At 41.2% G+C, this 25,558-nt stretch overlaps 1 protein-coding gene across 1 annotated transcript; it reads right to left on the bottom strand.

The window, feature by feature from the left end:
- Positions 1 to 18,919: 18,919 nt before the first annotated feature.
- Positions 18,920 to 21,523, bottom strand: slitrk5b (SLIT and NTRK-like family, member 5b). Its single transcript, XM_008275671.1, has 2 exons — positions 20,689 to 21,523; positions 18,920 to 20,598 (listed from the first exon to the last, which is right to left on the bottom strand). Exons 1-2 carry the CDS (start codon positions 21,521 to 21,523, stop codon positions 18,920 to 18,922), a joined length of 2,514 nt encoding a protein of 837 aa, XP_008273893.1.
- Between the last annotated feature and the right edge of the window lie 4,035 nt (positions 21,524 to 25,558).

Genomic DNA, 25,558 nt, shown 5'->3' with positions numbered 1-25,558 from the left:
CTCTAAAACTCCATAACCATGCAAATTCCGGCTGGCATATCAGAAGGCGTTTCAAGGTCAGCTTTAGGTTTCTGCATTGATAGAGCTGCAGCATCCCTTAAAGTTACAATATCCAGATTTTTTATTAAGCTATTTCAAACTCTATTTTTTATTATTATTCATAGTTTTTTTCAGAAAATGTACTAAAGGAGCTTGCCTTTCTACAAGCTTCAAATTATCTACCCACACACAAGGGATTTCAACGAAATGATGCATATAAATGTGAGGAATAAAGCTCACACTTCACGTTCCTTTATAGTTAAACTGCACCTGCTAATTACAGCCACAAACTGCAGGTGCCAACCAGGACTGAAATCTTAAGTATTGCCCCTACATTAATGAACTAAACCTGCAGTCATTGATTTCTTTGGGCAATAAATTAGCGCTCCACTGTGTCCACCAGCTTGTTATTGACTGTTTGGCACAAGGCAGGTAGTGCACAGCTGCCTGCTGCTCCTGGAAACAAGGTTGAAGGGGAGCAGTGAGTGAGCTGGAAGATGCTAGAACTGCAGAGAGAGGAACTGCAGAGTCGGGCAATAATTAACTGTTGGTTTGTCACTACAAGTGACATCTTTCACATGACGTGGCCAATTATTTTCATTGTTAATATAAAGTAAAAGTTAGTGCACATGTGGAAATGAAGCAATTAGTGAAGTAAATTTGGTCAATTCTGAACAGTCATGCGTTTTGACCCTTAAATTCTAATTTCACGATCAAAATGGAAAAAAAGGCACACAACACACTATTAAGTATCTTCATGTGTTGCTTTAAACTGTGAAGGCACAGAGCCTTCCTCAGAAATATACAAGAATAATCTTGCAAACCCATTTTGAAAGCCTTAGATGGATGAATGAATGGATTTATTCTTTACATGAATATTATATGCGCTAAAGTAGTCTCTTTCAATTATTACAGCTTAAAAACTTTCAACACTAGCTGAGTCATTGCAATGAAACTTCAGTCTGACACATATCAGGATTCAAGATGCTTATTCTGCAGGATGGGCGAAGATGAGACACAGTTGCAATGAACAGAACAGGAGCTGCAATTTTGGCACGGATCAATGACAATCCTTATTTTAGGCACATTAAGCAAAAGCTCAGTGCACCAGAGGCACGTATAGAGGGATGCAGAGCACTTGCAGTTTTTTTTTTTTTTTTTTTTAAATAAATTTGTCAGAGCATTGAGTCATCGTCTAAAGAATACAGTGGCATGGTGGTCCTTGAAACATGTTCAGAAACAAACAGAACACTGCTTAGCAGCTTATTAATAATGCCGAATGAGCTGCCAACGATCTGTTTTTCCAGCTTGGGGAATACAACATGAGGGAAAAATCAAAATTATGACAGATGTCGAAACATAGAAAATATTAACATTAGATTAACATATTATGGTAATTTCTAAGAATGAGTAACATGTTTATACCACATGGGACACTGTATTTTATACATTTTAACCTGGAACTCTTCTTAGTTTTGCAAATGTTTGAATGTTAAGCTATGTCAAAGGAGAGCAGTGTTGTTTAGGCGGCTCCAAGTTTAGTTTAGTCAGCTATTTAAAAGCTAGTATAGGTGTTATAGATTTCTGTAGGACAATATGTATGTAAATGCGCATCTGAACATGGCCGTGTTCATTCTGCAAATAGACGCATGTGACAATATTTAATGATAGCGGTTGAAATGACACTTTATGACATGCGGTTCCCCTGTTTGACGAAATGAAAATTGCATTTATGACATGTGTGACTGTAAATTTTTAGCGCTGTCATAAAAAGAACACAAACTGCCACAAAGCGGTGATGCAACGCTGCGAGATGTGGAACTGAAACAAACATCCAACCATGAAAGCTGATGTAAGATCTCTCTGTTCTCGGCTCCAATGGATCAGCCTTTTGGTCGTCAGGTTGTATTTACTGAAAGATAAAATTACACTATACTGCGAGCGGCATAATCAGAATCTGTCTCATGACATGAAGAGGTGCATTATCCTTTAGTGGCGCACCACAGATTAATGCACAGCCAACCTTTGAGCCTAAATTAAACCCATCCACATGCTTTTAAGCGCACGGAAGCCATCCTCTGCTTAATGGGAATTCATATTTTAGTATGTAATTATACGCTAGTAACCCTAGCAGACAAATCTAAAGTGACGTATTAACAATTGCATAACGATTAATTATATTATCTCAAACACTTGGGGATCAGGTATTGAGATGTGCAAAGGGGGTAATTACAGAGACGGAGCAGCACGCTAACAAACACACATGCACGCACGCGTCTGAAAACACCGCAGCCAGCGCTTCTCTGTCCTCTCCACATTATATCATCAAGAAGCATGCTGGGGAAGACAGCTGATGAAAGAGCTGGAGAAATTTAAAATCTTTCCAATGTTCCAACTTCTATTTATAAATAAGTGATGAATTTTACAGTGCATTGCCTTGACATTGCAAAAACATTGTGCACTGCTGCACATTATTGAAGAGCATTTCCATTTCATGACCTTGGCGATGTGAGAGAAAAGGAAAAAAAAAACAACAACAGAAGATGTAAAAGGTGACAGTGTGTTGTCTGTGAGGTTGGTTTACAGAGCAGACTCAGCTAAATCAATCAAGAGCGGCGCCTTCGCGAATCACCTCATGACCGCCTATTAGGTAATGACTAACGGCCACTTTGAGAGAAATAGTGCGCGAGGAGGATGTTTTCTGTGCTACACAAGCCGCCAAAGTGCTGCTATCACACTGAAAATAACATTTAAAATGGGTGCTCAGTTATCAAAAGGTCAAAGGAAGCAAGAAAAAAAGAAGAAGGCAAGAAAGGCAAAGGCTAAAGGTCACGGCGCAGCAACAAAAACATGGCATGGAAGCCTCACGTTCAGACGACGGATTGAAAAATAGGAGCTATTTTAAGTTACCCAGAAATGTCACGCCTTTAAGAAACTGCTATTTCAAATCCGTCTTGTAACGCACACATGTATTCCCTGTGAGAAGGAAGGACATCATTGACTGTTTTGTTCGCACATTCCAGGCCAGTGCAGGTTTCTGCAGCTGCAGTCACATATTTAATGGATCTGACTGTATGGAAATGTAAAGTGGCTGACCTCATTCTAGAGGATTGATGCATTATGGGACCTTCTGATCAGAAATGGGTTTTTAATAATTTCTGTCTTTGTGGCTTAATGCTTATCAACACATCCTGCTGCTGATTAGGCTCCATTCCTGCTTTAATCCGGACAACTTAATTATACAGGAGATGTCAGACTTCCAAGGACGCTCTTATTCCGAGTGTGGTAAATCCAAGAGTGAATATTTGATGTTGCCATCCTCCTGTACGATAAAAATTCAGTCTCCTGAGAGGGGCAGAAGGACATATACGTAGAGTAAATTTGATTTATACATACATGCATGGGAAAAAATCTCATGTTCAGAGACTGGTAAATAAAACATACTATATATATATACAGCCTAATGACAATGTTTCTGACGTAATATAAAATCCGATTATTTAAAAACAAAGGTGTAAATCCTAATATCCTTTATTCTACAGTCTGGCTCCACACTGTAATTTTACTGTATGAGTCAACAACTAATCAAGTGCTGCTACAACTGAAATGCTTCCTATAGATGCCTACATTTAACAAAGAAACCAACGCTGCTAACTGGTTGCTTCAGAGCTTCATATGTTTGGAAATAATGGGCACGTACGCCTGGTTCTCACTGTGTGATTAAAAAGTAAAAAAGGAGGAGAAAAGTCAACACTTGACAATGCAGCCTGCATGCCTTATTCTTAATTTTTAAAAAGAATTACTTTTTTATGGTAGTTTTTTTTATTTATTTATTATCATTTCTTTGAATGACCAGAGTAGCTCTCCGTCGCTATGCATTTCAGAGAGTTTGTTTTCGACCCTGCGTGCCTGTTATGAGCGGCTGCAGTTCTGGACAAACATGCCTGCCAGGTGCACATTTTTAGACTTGTCCTTATTCCAAATCACACAGTGAAGTAGTGGACATTTTAATAAACCCCTGCAACGCCGTCAAAGCCAGCGCGCTGACATTTCTGTAAGATCTGAGCGACTCTCTTCTATGCCGTTTTGTTTGTTGCTTCATAAGGTGAAATTTAGTGGTGTGTTTTGCATTAGACAGGAAAACCAGGTGTATGTAGTGTAATATGAAGTGTGTCTGCTTTCTTTCCCCCTTTATGCTCTTTAATTACACATTAAGCACCAGCTTGTTTTAACTGCAATTTTCCCCCAAATTCAGTTTTCTTTCCTGCACTGTACCCTGTAGCTGCCTCGCATTAACGAAATGCTTAGAACATCATTTATTTCCAATTTTCTGACAAAGTGCTGCTCCCTTATTGCTTTTTTCCATTAGCTGAAGTTGTAGTAGGAACCAGTATTTTGTTGCCATAATTACTCTGTAAACTGTGGGCTGTATGAAACCTGCCGCTGCCATCTGCAGTCATCACAGCAGGTGCCGTATGAACAAGGGATTACTTTGATTAATGTAGTTAATATACCTCTGTCCTAATAACAAAATTGTAGTGTGCAACCATAAAAGAAGTGGCTTAAGTTGCTATAGCAACCAACCTTTTTTTTTTTCCTGCTTAACTGTTTTCCTGTGAGTGGATGTTACTTTGATGTGGTAGCCAGTGGCTAGGTGAGGAGTTTACATCCAGTGGGAGAGATCTCCCTGCAGGGAAAAAGAACCCATCAAGATTGTAATCAACGCTGGGATTAAGAATGTCTTGTAATCTTTTTCCAATTATTTCGTTGCTCAAACTTGACAGAAAACAGGGACAAGAAGGCACTTCAGTTTTCTAGTGTGCTTTTATCCATAGGACTGCTGTGTTACGTTCTGAATTTCTGAAATAAAACATACTATAAATATGCATGTAAAGCTACACAAGAACTCAGGTATTTTCAAGTATGCAGGATACGTGATGAATTATTAACGGACATTGTGAAATCTAAAATAGTGTCTTTGAATTATTCATCTTACATTCTTATGAGTTTCAGATTATAAACCAGTGTGGGAGATTGATTTGTTATCACACATTGTTAAGGATTTTTTCTAATAATCCAATCATCTGGTTACATTTACTGTGTTTCAGTTGCAGGGAAGCTGCATTTAGTATCATCACCAAACAGCTCTGAAGGGATTCTTTTCCTACACACACAGCGAGCTCAGCTGCAGCAGGTGACTCTTGTGTACCAAAGATGCAATTGTCTTTTTCATGTTTTCCAGAAGGGTGATCACTTACTTTACACCTGAATGTGTTTTCACAAAAATGTTCTGTGTTTTCAAGGGTCCTTGTAGAGAAGCACGTCTCCGCTTGCGGTGGTGAGCTCACAGTCTTTTATGACAGTAAACATATCTACAGACCTGCAACCACACTGCCTGGCGGTCATTGCACAAAGGTCTTTCTGGGTGTTATACACACACAGTTAGGTCCCTAGCTTCAGGTTTATGAACAGATAAAATGACTTTATGTTGTCTTTTATTTAAGGTCATCCCAGCACAATGTTTCAACGAGCCAACATATCTTTTTACCGACTATATTCCTCTGAATATTGTGCTGTTTATGTGATCTGTACTGTCGGGCTTGCAGTCGCTGTGGCTGATCTGCAGCAGGAGATCCAGCTGTGTTCCAGATTCATCAGGGATTGGCAGTGTTCTCTTCACATGTGTTCTGAACCGTTATAGTGCTGACCTCAGCTATATGACATTAGCTTTGTGCTTGGTTAGAGCCCACTGCCTTTTTGCTTGTTTGTGTGAATTTGCATGTATGCCAGTAGCCTACTTTATATCCTTTTATTTGCTTTTTTTGAGCATATATTGAAATGGGTTCAAAAGATAAAAGACCACACAGGTTAACCACAGAATTAAAAACCACTCGCCCAATATTGTGCAAGTCCCCCTTGTGCTGCCAACACAACTCTGACCTGTCGGGGCATGGACACAGGACCTCTGGGGGTGTCCTGTGGTGTCTGGCATTGGGATGTTGGCAGTGGATCCTTTGGGTCCTGTGGGTTGTGGGTTGCGGGCTGCGGCCTTTGTGCATCAGGCTTGCTCTGGTGTATGTTGGCGGATGCTTGAATTGAATGAGATCTGGGGAGTTTGGTGTCCAGATTAACATCTTGGAGTCTTTGTTGTGTTCCTCAAGCCATTCCTGAGCAGTTTGTGCAGTGTTGGGAGCCATCGGGGAGTGCTGTTACCGTAGGTTTGCTTGTTTTGCAACAATAGTTAGTCAAAGTAACATTCACATGAATTAGGGTGACCATATTTTGATTAATTGAAGTTTACTCAAAGATGAAACCAGGACATTTTCATAACTTAATAAAAACAACCAGGACGGCCAGGACAGGATCATAGACTGTATAAAAGATGGACGTAGCTACCGTGACGTCACCCGTTGGTTTCTGCTCTGAGAAAATGAAGTCAGGGGCTGTGTCCGAAATCACCCACTCACTCCCTACTCACTATATAGTGATCACTATATAGTGATCACTATATAGTGCACTATATAGTGATCACTATATAGTGCACTATATAGGGAGCACCTCGGCAAAGTAACATTTCCAACACTACTCGAGCTATTAATTACGTTGCTCGCCAGCCGCGATTTGTGCTGCAACAGCGTAGTACAAACACATCAAATTAACAGTTTATTGCGTAGCTAAGAAATCAAATTAAATCAAGTTTATTGTCATTTTGCTGTACATACCAGATGAGAGAGCGTTTCTTCAGGATCCAGTAACTAAAAGCAATTTACATAAAGTGGTGTTGTATGTCCAAATCACAAACCAGCGCCGCAATTTTAGCAACGTTCACTGTCCGGGTAAAATTAAATTTAACAAAACAAACGGGAATTTTTCCGCGCTCTCGTTCATCTCCATTTCCATTTCCTTTCGCGCAGTGCATGACGGTCCATATTGCTCGGTTAGTGACCATCAGCTGTACATTACTTTTTACGGTGCATTGTGGGATATTTTAAGTGCACTATATAGGGTGTAACATTTGTAACTTAACATTCGGACACCCCTACAAAATGGTGTGCACCCTATATAGTGCACTATGTAGGGCATAGGGAGTGATTTCGGACACAGCCAGGGTTTTGCTACTTCCTGGTTGACGTCTTGGATTTTTGGAGCCAGTGACGCAAAAATCGTCGGAGGGGGGGCGGCGCCATGGGAGCAGCGATTGGTCAGACGGATTGAGAGGCAGGCCCTCTCTGCCCGCCCACATTTACCGCCTTCTGCTCGCTTCGTCTGCATCGTCGCTGCTGACTGTCAATCAAGCCAGCCACACCCCTTGCCCCGCAAAATGTTGACGATTTTTTAAAAATTCAGTATTGATTTATTTTCAGATTGGCCACCTGATCTCTGGATTTGACTATAAAAACTAATAAGAAAAAAATCCTGAGCTGTAGGAATGCAGTATTTTGTGATCTGTGATCACTTCTTTTCCAATTCAAGTCCATGGGAGCCAGGGTTTTTTGGAGCCAGCAGCTAGTGGACGTAGTGATATTGCAGGTTTTTGACACTTCCGATTTGGCTTCATTTTTCAGGGCCGGTTGCTACGTCCATCTTTTATACAGTCTATGGACAGGATGTGAAAACAGGACATGTGTTAGGATAACAGGGCATTTGGTCACCCTACATGGATGCCAGAAAGGGTTTTCATCAGAACATTAGATTATAATGAGATGATCAGTGTTACTCACTTCTCTTTTCAGCGGTTTAATGTTGTGTCTGATGGGTGTGTAGCTGTAGCAGCTCTGTAAGTCTGGCAACATGCTAACACATGGCAATGCTAACAGATTTAACATGTACAATATGCATCATATTCACCATCATATCTCATTGTGTTATCATGCTAATATTTGCTAAGTCATCACAATGCATGTTGCCCTCAAATTTAATGGCAGTCCAGTCAACACACATTATGACATTCTGACACTAATGCTACAAGAAAAGTTGCAAATCTTTTGGATCAAACGAACGTCCAAACAATTTTACATAATAATCCATCCACTAGTTGTTGAAATATTTCAGCCTGGATCAAAGCGGTGGACTGATGCACAGATGGAGTGACAGACATTACCTTCATACAGCCGTGCCACTAGAGAAGGTAAAAACACATCTCAGAATTATATTCCTTATCATTTCATTATACACATTTTTGCTCCAGCCTGAAGTGAAATTGGAAACATGACAGTGATGATAAATATTCATGTCTTCACTATGTGCAAGACTGAGAATGTCTCATTTTTATGCAAGGACAGGGATGTGCACAAGGCTGGGCTAAAGTTGCCCGAGCAGCAGCCCATTTGCCCTCTTTTGGCTGAGCTGTCCCTCTGGAGGAAAATCATAATAATGATAATTTGCTGCAACTTTTTGATAGGCATGCCTCTGTGGGATACAGAGATGGGAGGGGGGCAGCCCAGAGCTTGAAATAAATAAATAAATATATAAATAAAATGGTGCCATATGCCCCCCCTCTGCCACGTGACGCCGTAGCAACCAGTCCAAGCTTGGTTCCGTTGGCATTGTCTGAGAGCACTGGGAGAGTCTTTTGTTGTGACTGTGGACATGATTAATGGCAACTAGTATGATTATTGGGGATTCAATGCGAATAACAATCTCCGCGTATGCCTCCAAACAATGCGCAGACGGTCGCATTTGTATCATATCGAACAGTATTGCCTTGTACTATGCTATCACATGAACCAATCTTTGCCAGATAATTGGCAGCTATATGAAAGAAGCCGCCGTCCAAAAGGGAGGCAATTTGAACAGAGAGAAAGAGAGAAAGAGGGGAGAGAGTTGGAGCTTTGCAGAGCTGGATTCAGGCAACCGGCAGGCCAGCAGGTGAAGCATTATGATAGAGTTGTTGAGCAACCACTTCCTGCACAATTAATTGAAGCAGTTTTCTTAGCAGCATTTTTGTAATTCAAAGTAATAACTAAAAATGAATGTGTCCATTAATAGTAAATATTCAGCATTTTGTTTCTAAGAATAGTATTTTGAGTTTCATGTTAAAGAGAAAGCTTTTCTGTTGGAGGCAACCCCCAAAAGCTCCAGTTTAGAGAGCACTAGAGAGCTTTGTAATGAAATACCTCTAATAGGTATGACGATAATAAGACCAGACAATATGATTTTGAAATCTAATAGGACCTTTTGTGATGGCTCTGTATTCTTATTTTTATATAACCTACCCAGTCAAACTTGTGGGTTTCAACAGGAATCACTGAGGCAAGCCACAGTCAGCATTATGTCCATGAAAATTGAGCTTGCTACACTAAAGTGTTCAGTCGTCATAGAGCGCTTTTTTTTTTTTTTGCAGTGAGAGATGAAAGTTGACAATTCTGTCAGCCTCGCTATTTTAAACAGCTCTGCCCCATGCTCTCCCAAGCAATTTTGAATGGGAAATGCTGTGGATGATGGTATTCCTAATTTTGATTTTAATAATTCAATTAGTATGCCCACTGAGCCGTGTTAAAATGGTGCTAAGCTCAGGACACAGAGTCATCTTACAGCTTCAATCAGGACAGTTTACACAAAAATTAATAATGCTGTGTTAAAGCATCAACTTACACTAACAATGTGCAGTTTTTTTTTTTTGCCATGTTTTGCACTTACATGGTGCTTTTCTACCCTAGCGGTACTTACAGTGCTTTGCAGTGTTTCCCATTCACACACTCACACACTAGCGGTTGTGTCGCTGCCACACAAGGTGCTCGCCTGCCATCGGGAGCAACTTAGGGTTCACAGCGTCCTCAGGGACACTTGGGCATGTGGCAGGGCTGGGGACCAAACCCACAACCTCAGACAACCCACTCCGCCACCTGAGCCACAGCGGCCCACCATGTCATTAAAATTTAACACAAATTTCACATTGATGCGTGGTTAGTTCAAGGACCATATTTTACCCCATTCAGAGACACGTTAGCATGTGACAGCTAAAATCGTGTCAGATTAGAGCAACAACCCCCGAAGTCTAATATTAACGTGTTACCGCATCAGTGTGTTTTTTTTTTTTTTAAGTTAATTATCCGCCTGTTATACAGTCCTGTTCATTTTTTTTTCTTCTGCTAGATATTTTTAGTTAACGATGAACATGTTTATATCCGGCAAAACTTAACCAACACATGACTGACAGACTACAAAAAGTACAACTTTGAGGTTAGAGGCACATGCTGCAAGAAGGTTAGACTCTTTAAAAGAACTTGACACATTTTTTAAAGCTGCTATTTGTTGTGTTGTTTATGCTATTATGACATCTTTCAAATTATTCTAAAGGCATACTTTTTTTGTCAAAAAAACGAAACAATCCCTGTCAAAACCGGTGAAGTCTTTTAGTGGTTGGCTGGACAAATTTGACACGTCTCTTGAGAAATGTGGGAAATCTTGGCAGTCAACCAACAATAGCCTGTCAATTATCCAGTCAACAGTAAACAACCGAAGTTGTGTCTTACATAAATTGTTACGCGCTTCATCAGTGTTACCAGAGCTGACACATTCTGGCAGGAGGTCATCTCAGTCTCTTCCCTTGTTAGGAAGCTTGTGGAGCTGCACGATACTTAACACAAGGGAAGAACTTGAAAGAACTGTTTTGATGCACTCGCCACCAGCCTACAGTACACAGCCTTCAGCAAATAATGCTTCTCGGCGTAGTTAATGAGGAAAGATATGAATGGTCAAATGTAGTTAATGCTGAGGCATTGGGTTACCACTCTTTGAAGTGCTGCTTTTTGAATATTAATGTTATTCATGACCTATTTGCTACTTTACTTTATGGAAATTCCTGATGGCCTTGTTGCCCTGCTGCATTCACGGAGGATAGGAAGAGGCTGCTGGCACAACAAAAATATAATTAACAAGGGAGTATATGCGTAAACTTCTTAACAAGAACTAACAATATGGCAAAAAACAACACTGTATTCACAGTGCTTTTGGATGTCTGAACAATTGTAGAAAATGAACATCAAAGTCGGGATCTCATTATATGATAACAAATAAAACTCAGAGTGAAGACATTTGTTTGACAGCTTGTATATGGCGCTACTCCCCGGGGTTCAGAAGATGGTTACCCAACACCCCCACCTTGCCATCTGTCTAGATCCATTGTAGCTTGTTGTAAATCCCACAAGGATACTCACAGGGAAGAGAGACAGAAACACAGAAAAGTGCTTTTAGGAACCACAGCACACCCTCAGCCTGTCACGAGAGTCGAGGATGACATGAGAATCTCGCTATGCCTTGAACTATACGCTGCTTAAAAAAGTTCTCTTCAAGTTTAAATGTAATAGCGTCTGAGTTGCCACCAACTTTCTTTCGGTGTTTTTTTTTAATGTTTGCTTAAATATCCGACTTCCTGAGACGCGCTGAGTCACGCTGTTAAACAGGATGACCGGGAAAAGTGGCCTAATTTCACAGCGGTGCTTGAATTAATTTGTAGCAGGGTGGCTTATGAACGGCAACGTAGGAATAAGAACGGGCAAAAAAAATAAGGAAACAGGAGAATATCTTGAAGGTATTTACATTTTTCTATAAAACATCTCAAAGAGAACAGTGATTAAAGTGGACAATAGCCTGTGCGAGACATGCCAGGGTGTGTGCTGCGGTTTTTTTTTTTTAAAACCATGCCTGCTGTGAAATTACTGAACCAGATGCCAAAAGGACGTGTGGCGATGAGGGCCACAGTAGGTTCTCCTGTCACCTCTAGTGTCTCTTCTACTGCAGTGTCCTTGAGCAAGAGACTGAATCCTTAGCAGCTCAGGAGGTGTTGCATCATTTATCTGACATTGCGCCGGGGCAAGAATATTGCAATTCCAAAAAAGATTAACATGTTTATTGCCCTTGCTTGTATCGCCTGAGCGCTTCTTTGCGGCTTCGTTATAGTCAAACACGACAGGAGTCTGTGAAGAAGAGAGGAAATTATAAGTCCCCCGCTCCTCCACTTTACACCAGATAAAGGCAGTAAAGGGACTTTACTGTCAACAGCAAAGGTGCACCACACAAACCGCTTTTAAAACACATGAACGCACACATCTACAGCTACTGTACCTCTGAGCACAACGCTGAGATAAGAGGCCTTGGAGCCGGCTGGTATTTGCTGGAGTGTGCTCAACCAGAATTTCGAGGGTTACGATCGGCGTTTTGGGAATTCACATCAAATCTCTTCCAGAAAAAAGTGAACACATACAGCAAGAAATACGTACAAATCCAATTGTGATTTGATCCCTCCTATGTCTTGTGTATGTGTGATTCGCTCTCAGGTCTGAGAAGGTGAGAAATCTTTTCCAAAGTTTCCCTTAAGATCCTCGAATAGCGCTTCTTTAAACTGATTTTTTTATGCTTGCTGTAGCCGTTATCACCTCCGCTGATCATTAATCTGATGCAAAACACCACACTGTGAGGTTTACAGTTAGTGTTTCATGTTCGCCTGTTAGAGGGAATACAGATCTGAAGCAGTGTTACATAAACTCATGATTAAGTCCACTTTGTAACTTCTTTTTAACCTGCCCTTGAGGAAATATGCGAGGGGTGTAATTTTCACATTCAGCCTCTCCTCCTGCGGACCCGCTCAATCAGATTTACTGCTTTTCGTCAGAACAATCTCAACATTTGAACATTCGCAGGCGAGCGGTTAGCCACCTTCCCCTCAGCTGTCGCTTTGATTTTACGAGATGCTCGGGAGAGAGATGAAGGAAATATGCAACAGTGAAGCGGCGGCTGCATTTAAATCCGGGCTGCCACGGCACAAGGGCAATCTGTAATAGTCCACTCACACATCACAGCGCTTCATTCAGCAGCTTCACAGCCAAGTCTGATTTATCTGCCTCTGATGTGACTCCTTAAAAGAAAAGGTTTGATGAAGTAATATGTGAAATGTGACTTGAAATAGTTTGCGAATACAGACCCTATAGTTTTGTTCAAACGGTCAGCTGCCTCTTGCTCCGTGCCCTTTTCACAAATGTCGTAGATGTTGAGTTATACCATTATTGCTCAGGCACGGCTGCTTCTTTGTAGTGAGATTTGTGTCTCTCCTCTCTCTCTCTCTCTCTCTCTCTCTCAACTGAATGAGGAAACACAAACAGGGCCCTTTCAGGTCGCATCTTTTTCAAATCAGTGGGAGACACTGCTTTAGTGGTTCACGCTGGTGCTGCTGCATGTATAAACAAATCCGCCACGAAGCAAACAAAAACGACTTAATGCGTCGCAAATGCGGTGTGTGCCGTCCGTCCGGGCCTGCTTGTTGTCACTATAGATTACAGGTCGAACAAGCGCGCCCAGATCTTAATAGCGGTTATAGTGACACTTCAGGCCAGGAGAAAGACGTCGTGATAAAAGCGTGATGAGGAAAAAAAAAAAAGGGACTGATAAAAAAAACGAGGGCGGGAGACAGAGGTTAATGCGAGATGAGTGACTCTGCAGGGCTTCACAGTATGCTCGTGATTGAAGGAGGAAAAACACAATATCCAAAGTGGATCATTTCTGAATATTATTAATTTGTCTCGACGCTGGCAGAGAAATCTGCGAATGATATTACAGCCAACAGTTTGACATTGTTATACAGAGCGCTCGAGAGCTACGAAAGCCTCTTATAAACACCAAATCACTGTAGTCACAACATAGCATTTTATTTTGCCTATTGCCAAAGCTTTTCTCTTTTCTTGATGCGAAATATCATTCTCATGTTTAGCATTAGCGCCGTAAATGGGAGGATGAGGCAGGATTTTGTCACTTTTCTCAGGTTGGCAGTCATAAGCCTGGATAAGCCCTCATACATATTAGTGTGTCGCACGCGCACTGTTTCCAGTTGTAGTAATAAACTGGAAAAACTTAACAGTCACCGAATCTAAATCCCTGTTTTCTGGGTTTGTAAATACCACCCCCGTTCCAGCCATTTCTTTTCAAATTGGTCTAAAACAATAGACTTGACCCTGATGTACATTATTAACAAGCACACTGGACACCGATAAATGTCAGTTTATGCTGAAGATGTAACGCATCAATTATTTCTGAAGACTTTTAGTTAGACTGTGAGTTGTTTGAAGATTTTTTCAGACAAAACTGATAGAAGACTAAAAGAGAGCATAAAGGTATTGCCATGCTGGCTGGCTGAAGTCCTTGAGGCGAGCATGAATACACTCTGAGTCAATAATTTATGCGCCCAGACACACACACATTACACATACACATAGAAAGTGAGAGAGAGAGAGAGAGAAAGGGAACGTGGCTGCACGGGGAAACAGAGGGCTGAAAAATCTTCAGGGACGGAAACACTCTGAGACTAACAACTGGAAACCATACATATGTTGACAGACGAGAGATTCCTTTCTGCCCTCCTCAATGAAAGAAATATCAAGGCGGTTTGAATCAGTCATATTTCTGCTGCGTTCGCTCGCCGGATGGAAGATAGTAAAGGTTTTCCTCCTTTTGGTGACTGCTTACAGTCATATGCTGTCTTCACACAGCCTGACACATCTCTTCAAGCTTACATAATGCAGATCTGCCCTAATTTCCCTCTGCCTAGCAAAACAGGGGTCTTCAAGCTGCTAAGCAACATAACATTATCAATCTGACAAATGAATGAGTGAGTCAAAGGTGATCCATGTTTAGATGTCTTATTAAAATTGACACTTTCCAGACAGATCCTTTTATTTTCTATCGGTTATGCCTAAATATAATACACAGAGAGATTCCTTTTGTCTTTTATGCATAATGTTTGCAGTTTAGGGTTATGCAAAGGACAGCAGTTTCCTATAACTCGAAAATATAAGTTACAGATTCAAACTCAGCGGTGGCGTCGTCCTTCGTGCTCTAGATTGTTTTTCTGTGTCAGGTAATTGGATGTTTCCATGGATACCGGGCTTCCAGAAAGCTATTTCTGCAAAGAGTATAGTTTCTGTGTCTGCTAGCATAAGCATGCAGATGTGCTCATATAAGAGAGTTACAGTAAGGTCACGTCTACTTATTCCAGCATTAAACACTTCAGAGCTTACGCCGCATATGCATCCTTTTGTAGTTACGTTCAATAAGGCTCAATACCAAACATTTTGGAGTCAAACATGTGCAAGACAGCCAGTTTTGTAACACCGCCCGAGGCCTGCGCAGCCACTGCTATTCGTGCAGATGTTTGAGCACTCGGGGCATCAGATAAGCATTTCATTTATACATGACATAACTGACAATTTAAGTTTTTAGTCAAAGCGTAGTTGAGTCAAACCGAGTGAAACTGAAGCATCATCAATCATCATCACACTAACTATGCCATTTTGCCGTCCATTATGTAACGCAGCCCTCCTCATTATTTCCCATTTGTCTAAATAAAACTTTGACAGTGGCTTGATCTGAACATTTGGATTAGGTACTAGAATTTTAGTTGCGTCCCAAAAGAAAAAATGCCAAAGGCTTTTTTTGTGCAGCATTTTAAAATCTGTCCTTCCTGTGCACCATGACATTTACGGCAGCGGTTTCGAGAGGGTGAAGGGAAGACAAATACAACAGTGTGTCAAATGTAGGCATATCTTTTATTCATTAGCTAACAACTAAAGAAACAGCACATTGTAGATATATTTACCCCACATATTCCTAGTTGTACTGTGTTTCTGCAAAAAGAGACCAGGTTTTTTTTTTGTTGTTTTTTTTTTTTGCTTCTGAAAGATGGTGCAGGTTTGCATGAAAATGCTGATGAAGTGTTCTATTTACAAATCAGAGGTTGACACAGAAAAGTACCGTTTCATATGAAAATCCAATGAAACAAACCAAAGCAAGTGTAAGAGCTGATATAAGAATAAGACACTGACTTCACCTCTTCTTCTTTGCAAATTAAACATTTGCACATATACACAGGACAGTCACATTTTCAGCTTCACATGTTTTTGGATTATCAGTACTTGTTGTCTCGTGTGTGACAAAAAAAATAAACCTGCATTTGGCAGTGATTACAAAAATCTGGAAGAGAAAACACATTACAGATTTCTGTTATATACAGTACATACTGTCTTTCCATTACACAGTTGTCTTTGCAAAATTCTAGAAATTGAGAGAAACTTCATAATAAATAAGTTAAAAAAAAACATACAGTGTGGAATCTTCCTCTGAATACTACCTTGACCACATTACTCGCCCTTTTGTAAGTCACTGTTCACTCATCTGTTGCATTAGATTGGATGTACAAAATTTACGACACAGTTAAAAGAAAAGAATGATCAACTTGAGAGATGAAACAATCAACTAAATGCCAGCCACTGTTCACAATAAAAACATTTTTATGTGCATCGGTCTGTCGCAGGTTTACAGTGTTTTCACCACTAACTTCACAGCATCACATTGATTGAAAACAAACCTGTGCAGGTACACGTCATGCTTCACTGTGGAGAGTTTTACTTCATTTGCTCTGATGAGTTTCCAAAAAGCAAAAAACAGGTCAAGTGACAAAATAAGCACAAAAATGACTCTGAACATGTGAAAGGCAACAAACCAGGACTGTATCCTTGGTAAACAGCGTGACTAATGCTGCAGTGTAATACTCGGTGACATGCAGACAGGGTCCAGATACACCATTACCTCTAATTAACTGAGTTAAGATGACAGGTTCAGTGCATAATACTGCATATCATGTGAATTTGCTCTGTGTATTAAACTCTCAGGGAAAGTCACATTTCTTGGCTTACACTATTGACCTAGAAATTGGTTAGACTGCATTATGACTGGATGATGTGCTTATAGTTTCCTTTAGAGCATAGAACTTTTTTTATTTTTTCTGCATAAAGACGACTCCATCCATTCAAATTTTGCATTCGTTTGTTGTGCTTTTCAATCTCACAGCGAAAGCTCTTGCACATCCTTACACACGTGTTACACTACCTATCAATCCCTCTCTGTGAGGAGAGAAAAACGCAGACTGCTAATTGCAGCCGAATTGCCTGATTTCATATGACCCCGAACCAAAAAAAAGACGATACAAACAATGCCAAGTGATGAGACAGTGCTTTATCTCTAATGCAATACACACAAATCCACTCAGTATTCCCCTAAAAACACACGTGATTAAAAATATATGAACTTTAGAATAAATGAATTATCCAAAATGTGGTACAAAAGTACCTCTAAATATTCATGTGTGTTAAATTCCAAATGAGGGCTTATGAGATGTGATAGTATTATTAAATATCATGTTTATGCAAGTCAGGGTGGTGGCTGAGGGGATGAGCAGTGGGCGTTTTGTACAGATTGTCCAAGTATAATTTATGTCTATGCATAGTGCAAGAGTTTTTTTTCTTTCTTTTTACATATGTACCCTTCATGTATGCATGTATCAAACCTGTTTCTATGGCTATATGCACGTTACCACGCTGTGCATTTCAGAAAGTGACATCGTTGTTGACCTGTTGAAGTCAATAGTGCATTTTTCTTTTTGTAAACGGAAAAACAAAAGAATAAATAAAAGAGAGAGAGAAAAAAAAAGCTCAATATCTAGATTTGTTTGTATAAAAATATGCAGTCATTTAAAATATGTTTATACGGGCCTGAGGGCAAGACAGATTCACAACTGTGTTTAAACCGAAGAACAACATGGAGTGGACTCTTATTGTATTTTAACTCCTCAAATGTGTTGTAACAGGAATGCAATTGTAGATTCAGACATATATCATGAAAGAAACAGGTTGCACAGGTGCATTATTTCACAGGATTTTGTTTGATGTACCCTGTGGGTGTCAAAGTTTGCATATTTCTCTCTTCTGTGGATTGCTTTGGTTGTGGTACAAGTAAATAATAATAAAGGTTGATGTAAAAAGCCAGGGACTGCATTTGTGACATATCAAACAAAAAGTTAAAGCTCCTAATTTTCTTTCCGTTACAATACATCTGAATACAGCTGTGATTATATCTTTTAGTTACAACATTTTTGAGTACAGTTACAACACATTGATTTGAACAGAACATAAGTGCAACATGTGTCCATGATCTACAAGTGCTGTTGATTTGGAGATGGGGAGGCTGCCACAAAGTATGCTCTACTCTACTACAATATAGCTTTAGGATATTCATTATTGTCATTACTATTAGTATTCTTTTCCAAATCTGAAAAAAGAGCCAGAGAGAGAGCAGAGATTTTCTGGTCTCATAATCTCTGGTTTGAGATATTACATTAGATTGATTTCATGAGCTAATGCATTTCATATTTTCATCCCAGAGCTGTGCGTCCTGGAGGACAAGCTGTCAAACTGAATGTGTCTCCCGCCATCTTTTCACTGGAGCACAGTTTCCCAACAGAAACACCCTCATACAGGTCAACACCCAGGTCAGTGATGAATCTACTTGGTGGTATAAATCTGATTCAGTCCCACGTGCGACTTTCACTTTGACTACATTTATAAAGACACAACTGGCAGCCCTGCATGTGTCTGTAAAGAGAACCTGGTTTATTTTAGGACAAGAACACATCGTCTGCATGGTTCATTAACACTCGTAAAATGCAGCTAATTTGAGAGTTAAAGCTCAGCCTGGCATTATTGTGAATGATACAGCTGCAGGACGTATTTTATGATAGGATGAGTCATAAGAGCCCTGAATCTGCGCTTGCCTGTTCATATTTACAAATTTAAACCAATGTGTTGAACAGCCCTGGGATAAAGTGTTAAGTGATACTTTTAAAATGAGCAGTGTCCCCCTTTATTACTCACTTCTGTAAAGCGTGATTCCCGGAAACTGTAGCTTACAATGCACTGTACTAAGTTGAGAAAATAATGATGCCTGTTTTTTTTTTTCTTTTTTTTTTACATTTTCTTTTTAAACATGTTGTGATTCCTGATTCAAATGGATACATCACACGAATGCGTCCACTCTGATCACCTGCAGGTCAAGTCTCTCAAAACTGTGTAAATGTAGTTCGTTTTTCAAGAACCTCAAGGTAATCCGGATCAATATGAAGCTTTGCTTTCAGTTCCCAGTACTCGCTCCTGTTGGGTTCCACATAAACAGTACTTGGTGCTGTACAATAGAGTATTGTCTGTTGTATTCTGTCGGGGTGAACGTATTGATGCCTTGCATCAAAGTCTGAGGTATACTGATTCGATGAATGTGCTGTATGCCTGCATGGTAGTGTATTGCTGTAGCGCCTATGCTTGTCAGGCTCGAGTACGTCTCTGTAGTAGCACGGATCATCTTGGTGAGGGGTGGAGGGCTTGTTAAGAGGCTCTGGAGTAGTGGCACTGTATTCTGAGCTTATTACATTACTGGCTGCCTCTTCATCTGAGTTACCCAGAAAAGTGCCGCTCAACTCATCAAAGTCTCTAAATCCATCCACTGATTTGTTGTCCGTCGGCGTGTGTGCAGTATTTCTGCACGTGGATTCGGTGGGAGGTGGGATGTACTCGTACACATGTCCAGAAGATGTTCTCACTTTGGGGATGGATCCCTTTTTGTAAAGGCCATATTCCATGTTGAGAGAGCTGATGCAAGCGTTCATGGAGTTGTTCTGCTCGTTTTGACTCTTTTGACGTCTCTTTTTCATTGCCACAAACAACCCCGCAGCCACAAACACAGACATAATGAACATGAGGAGAAGGGCAAGAATCATCACCGATAAAGGAATAGTGCCGTATTGAGTGTCAGAGTCCAAGGATGTTTCTATGGTGATAGTGCTGCCAGGAAAGGATTCTTCAGAGGGTGGTATCATGGAGGCAAGTATATCAGAGTTATTAGGGCAGAAATTAGTTGTCTTAATGTATCTCATATCCTCTCCAGCGAGTTTCTTGGGGGATCCACATATGACATTGTTTACAACTGTGCCAGTGCTAAGCTGCTCGAGCCACATCTTCAGCTCCAGTATGCTGCAAGAGCAATCCCAGGGATTCTCAAACAAATCAACTTGTACCAGTGCAGTAAGCTGATCTAGTACACCGCTGACTGGCAGATATCGCAGATGGTTGTTGCGGAGATTTAGTCTGGCTAATGTCAGGCCAATAAAAGTTCCCTCTGGTAAGGTTTTCAAGAGGTTGTTGTTCAGAAAAAGAAGCTGAAGTTTGGGTAGATAGTGAAAGGTGTCAGAGGTCACCTCTTTAATGACATTATATTCTAAATACAAGAACTGTAGGCTATCTAATCCATAAAACATATCAGCTGTAAGATGGTCTATCAAATTCCCGTTAAGGTATAGTCTTCGTAGATGTGTCAAATCGCCAAAAGCTCGGTCATGGACACGAGCTATTCGATTGTTACCAAGATGAAGCAAATCTAATCCAGTTGCCTCAATAAAATCTGACCTATGCACCACTGTTATGTAATTCCCTGTGAGATACATCTTTTTGGGATTGTAAGGTTTGGGATTTAGGTCAGAGATCAGCTCAATCTTTCGCTCCTGGCAGTTCACATTCAGGCCAAGGTCGGAAATTTGAAGATTGCAGGTGCAGGCAGTCGGGCAGTCTAAAGGCACAGGCGATTTGGTCTGATATGAAACAATTTGGCCATAATTTTGTGGTTTGTTCGATGGGACTCGAGCGGTGGGTCTCGATTTTAGTTTGGCTGACTGGCGTGGTCCCTTAGTGGGTCTTGATGAGGACCGCGCAATCCCAGATGAGGTGAAGGATGCTGTAACGAGAGCTGGCGTGGTCCTATAGTATGCATCGGTGCTCAAATGTGGCAGGGGCGGCATCTCATATTCAGCGATGGCTCTCCTCGGGCACAACTCTTGTTTTGAAACCTCATCAAGATCTCTCCCGTGAAGCCGAAAGGGGAACTCACACACAACATCGCCGACAAGAGCTGTGTATGATATGCTCTCGAGCCACGTTTTGAGAGCAATCAACTCGCAGGAGCAGTTCCACGGATTCTCCTCCAGCTGTAACTCCACAACGCTGTTCATGTGCTCCAGCAGACCCGAGTAGGGGAGGACTTTGAGCTGATTCCCCCTTAAGTCTAAATGAGTCAATGGTACATACTGGAAAATGTTTACAGGCAGAGCCGATATTAAATTGTCATTTAGAATCAGGACCTCCAGATGTCGAAGTCTGCTGAAGGCATTTGGCACCACATGAGTGATATAGTTGTAATCAATCTGTAGATATTCCAGACTTTCAAGGCCAAAGAAAAACTCTTCCTTCAAGGCATCAATTTTGTTATTGTTGAGATGTAATCGTTTCAATCCCTGTAGTCCGTTAAAAGCTCCCGCTTCGACATCAGATATTTCATTATTTCCCAGATGTAATATTGTTAGTCCTTTGAACTCAATAAAATCATTGGCAGATAGCTTTTTCAAAAGATTCCCAGTGAGCAGCAGATGATATTGGGGGGAGTACACGGGGCTTACGTCTGAGACACTTCCAATCCCTCTGTTTTCACAGCTCACCGTAAGTATCCCTTCTCTCTCCTCACAGGCACACAGTCCTTGACATATTTCTCCATAATGGCCAAACACCTCAACAGTGCATACTGATGTTGCACTTAGCAAAACATACGGAATCCAAAGATGCATTTTTCTTTCCTCTCTCCCTCTTTCTCTCTGCAAAAAATGATGGCCAAAGCTCACAGTCCTGCTAAGGTATCCTCAATGTCATCTAGAAATAAAACAAAAAAAAGACATACATGGTGATGTGGGAGAAAAAATAAAAAAATAAAAAATAGGCAGGCTGCAATGAAAAGCAACTTTCCACACAAGGAGCTCTGGTCAGCATGAGTCAAAGCTGTTAACCCAGAGGTAACTTCTGTCTGTGTGACTGCAGATTTTTAAAAGCAGGATAGAAAGCAACTCCTTCAAGCTATGTAAATAACAACAACAACAACAACAAAAAAAGCAAGGTCAAAGCCAGACATAAGCACAAAACAATGGCCTGATTCCGCTGTGAGGGGAGGTAGGGGAGGGAAAAGCCATCCTCCTGTTTAAATTAAACACAGGTTGCAATGTAAAGCTATGTAAATTTGCAGTAAGGGTTAGCGTCACAGCTTTGTCAGAGACTAGACAGCCTGCATAATTTGGCGTTGCAACTCTTGGGTGGAAAATACATACCTCAAGCGCATTGATGGAGATGTAGGGCTCGGTTTGGGTAGCGCATTTCAAATCCGTCAAACAATATAATAAAATAACAGTAAAAAAGAGGGGGGAAAAAACAAAAAAAAAACCCCAACCAGGATCTTATATTTGCGTCGTCAGTTGCGCGCAGGAGAGGATGAAGGAAAAACGCTGATCAACCATAACTGCCAAACGCTTCTCTTTTAGCGCGCGGTGCCGGAGGAGACGCAGCTATGCCTGGTAACAAAGTTGCTTATTCTCTCTCTCTCTCTCTCCCCTTTCCTCTCTCTCTCTTCCTCTCTCTCTCTCTGGATCTGGATCTGTCTCTCCGTGGACGCGCACGCACGCACACGCACGCAGACTCACTCGGTGGTCGGGAGGATGTCAAATCATTTCATGCACAAAGAATCAGCTCACTGGAGCATCATTCCGGAGATACCACCACCACCATCACCACCACCTCCTCCTCCCCCCCTCCAGTCCCCTGTCCCCTCCACCGACAACCCCCTCATCCTCCTTCCTGACCCAGCTACTGAAAATATGTCCCCACCTTCCCCCCCTAAAATAATAATAAAAAAAAACATATCAATAATTTACCGGACCAGGCGCGCTCCCACGGTTTTGTTAAACCGCTTATCATGTTATTCATCCCGAAGACAAAACCCTGGATGGCAAATTATATTAGCTTCTCTTAATCTGTCAGTCCTGCAGAGTTGAGGTGGTGAAGTGAACCACTAATTTCAATTTTTAGCAGTTTTAATTCAATGTTTGATTATTGGGTTGACAAAAAGCATCCAGGATGGTGCGACTGAAAGCAAAATCAATCAATCAGACTTTAATTACATAGCACCTGTCACAGAAATGAAATGAAACACAAAGTGCATTACGGATAAAGTGGATAGAAATGAATTAAAACGATATAAACAACAGGAACTGAGGAAACACTGTGATAAATAATGCAATGCAATGAGGGAACACCGGATGAATTAAAATAGAACATGAAATATATCTATGAATAAAAGAAAGATAGATAAAGGACAGTTTAGTGAGGGGAATAAAGAAAATGAATCAGGTGATTGATAGGGAAAAAGAGAGGAAGAAAAACGGTAGATGTGTGTTGTGTGTGCCATATGTGTAACAGGCTATGTCAGGATAATTGTCATATTCAGTGATGTTTTAATTATGTGTCCCTCAGCTTGTGATGTGACGTGATGTACAGTAAGGTCTGCTCAGGATTCATATCTTCATTTGCATCATGTTCATACAGTAGAGGCAGTGAGTGCATTGTAGGGGATGAAACTGGAATAAAAATTTAAAAAAAAAAAATCTTTCATTGTGCGAAGAAACATCCGAGTTAGTCGCCTTTGCAGACAAACCTAATTTGTTTATATGCACATAGGTTTCTATATTATTGGCAACCTCTCCCTCCTGGTTCCAGCGTCCTCCCCCCCTCAGGCTCTTGCTGCCAATTAGAATCCTCCATCTGTGATTATTGATAGGTTTGGCTGTCCAATAGATGATGGAGTGTCGGGTACCATTGGCCTGGTTTGGCCCCTTTGGAGGGTTTAGGGACTTTCTGTTCTTTTGGAAACCACATCCTGTTTACAGCTCACTCTGGCCTGAAAGAGGATGATGTGTCTTCGATCAAGGTCAGCCTGACGGAGAGAACGGTGGAAAGGCTTTTCCGGGAAACGGTTGTTTTTGAACGTTCTGACCATTGCAGTCCTGCAAATGAGAGTCTGTGAGGACGCATATTGGACGAACAGTAATCAGAAATTAATATGACAATTATGAATGATTAAACAAAGGATAAAAACCGAACGCATGTGCTTCACCTTTTTTTCCACGACAGCATCATTGTATTTATTACACTGTAAGTGAAGGTGCATCTGTGTCTCTGCCTCACCTGTTGTGCAGTGACCTCAGACTCTTTCTCCCGCTGGTGGCCACGACCTTCTTTCTCTGTTGCTGCGGACTCAGAATGTCACCGCGTCTGTGTTTGCAGTCGGCAGAAATCGATCTTTCCAAACACCACTGTGGTAGTTTTCCTTCTTTAAACCCCAGCTGCTATGTGGACATCTCAGCTAAATAACACTGTAGAACCAGACACAGTTTATTAGGTCCCCTGCAAGAGCTCAGCTAATCAGACCTGCTGTTGGTACCGCTCCGTTCAGTCAGAGGTCAGGGGTTGCCGTGTTTTAATGAGAGTTAGGGTCTAGCGATTTTTACGGTTCAGTTGGAATATGTTGTCAAAATAGCAACCGCAGAGTGAACTGTGACACCGATCCCATTTCAGCTCTTCTAAAGCACCACTAAAGTGCTTATATGGCCTGTGCAGAACAGCCTTAATAATCATGTCATCCACCGCCGAATGCACAAACGCACCGGGATCAGGATCTCTCATGTATCGATCAGGCCTCCCTGTGCCAGCAGAAAGATGGAAAATGAAAAGCAACACTCTTGAAAGGGTGCAATGTTTATTTGTTTGTTTTGAATTGAGTGATAAACCATGAGTCACAGAGTATGACTCATTGTGCTCGCTGAGTGTGTGTTCACCTGGTGTTAATGAAAACCAAACAGTTATGGAGTGAGTTCTCACCGAGGTATAATTAGAGCGAATTATTCACTTGTCTCATTTTAATTTATCAGATGTAGCATCTGAACCGGTGCCACGTGTTGCATTCGAAATGTCGTGTTGGTTTAGCGACGGAGTGAAAGGTAAGGGAGAAAGACCTGTCATGCCTTTCTCAATCTGATGCGGCGGCACTCATGCGGAAACATGTCAAGTATCGTTGCATACTGCTGTGTCCTCATGGAGCTATATCCATCATCCTCTCCACTTGGCTCTTGCTCACATGGGAGGAGAGCGGGCACATCGGGGACACTGCCTGTGGCTCATATTAAAGAGTATGAAGGCTGCATTCAGAGTGCATGCGATTCATTTGTGCTTCTGTTTCCTCTGCCTTCAGAGGCTTCCTCCTCACACTGGGCTATACCCTCAGCATTAGCTAGACCGCATCATTATACCACTATCTCTGCATAAATTAGCATTTATGTTTGTTGCAGTATGTTAAGCAAATTGTGCAGCTGGCTCATATTGTATTGCACTGAAATAGCTTTCACCCACCACAAACACCTTCCTTTGAGTATTAACGCAACATTCTTTTGAATTTGGGCGTGATCTTGCCGACTTGCATTTTGTTTATGTTCACACATATGTTTGCGTCTCTTGCAGCGTGCTAATTAATTTTTATCTGTGGTCACAAAGTGCAGAAGGAGCATGAGGCGCACACAGGCGATGCATGATATGAGCCTCATTTAATATCTCTCCAAGTCTTCCATGACACTGAACATAATCTTCACCAACTGGGAGCAGAAAGCACCATCCTCCACACACACACACACGCACACACACACAACGGGCCCACACACGTACAGACACACAAACATGCATGCCCCCACACACACACACACACACGAGAAATCAGCATAACAAATGAC

The sequence above is a fragment of the Stegastes partitus genome, unplaced genomic scaffold (genome assembly GCF_000690725.1).
Source record: "Stegastes partitus isolate 25-593 unplaced genomic scaffold, Stegastes_partitus-1.0.2 Scaffold56, whole genome shotgun sequence".
NCBI classification, from domain to species: Eukaryota; Metazoa; Chordata; class Actinopteri; family Pomacentridae; genus Stegastes; species Stegastes partitus.
Note: the sequence above shows the minus strand (reverse complement) of the source record. Positions and strands in the feature narration are given on the sequence as shown.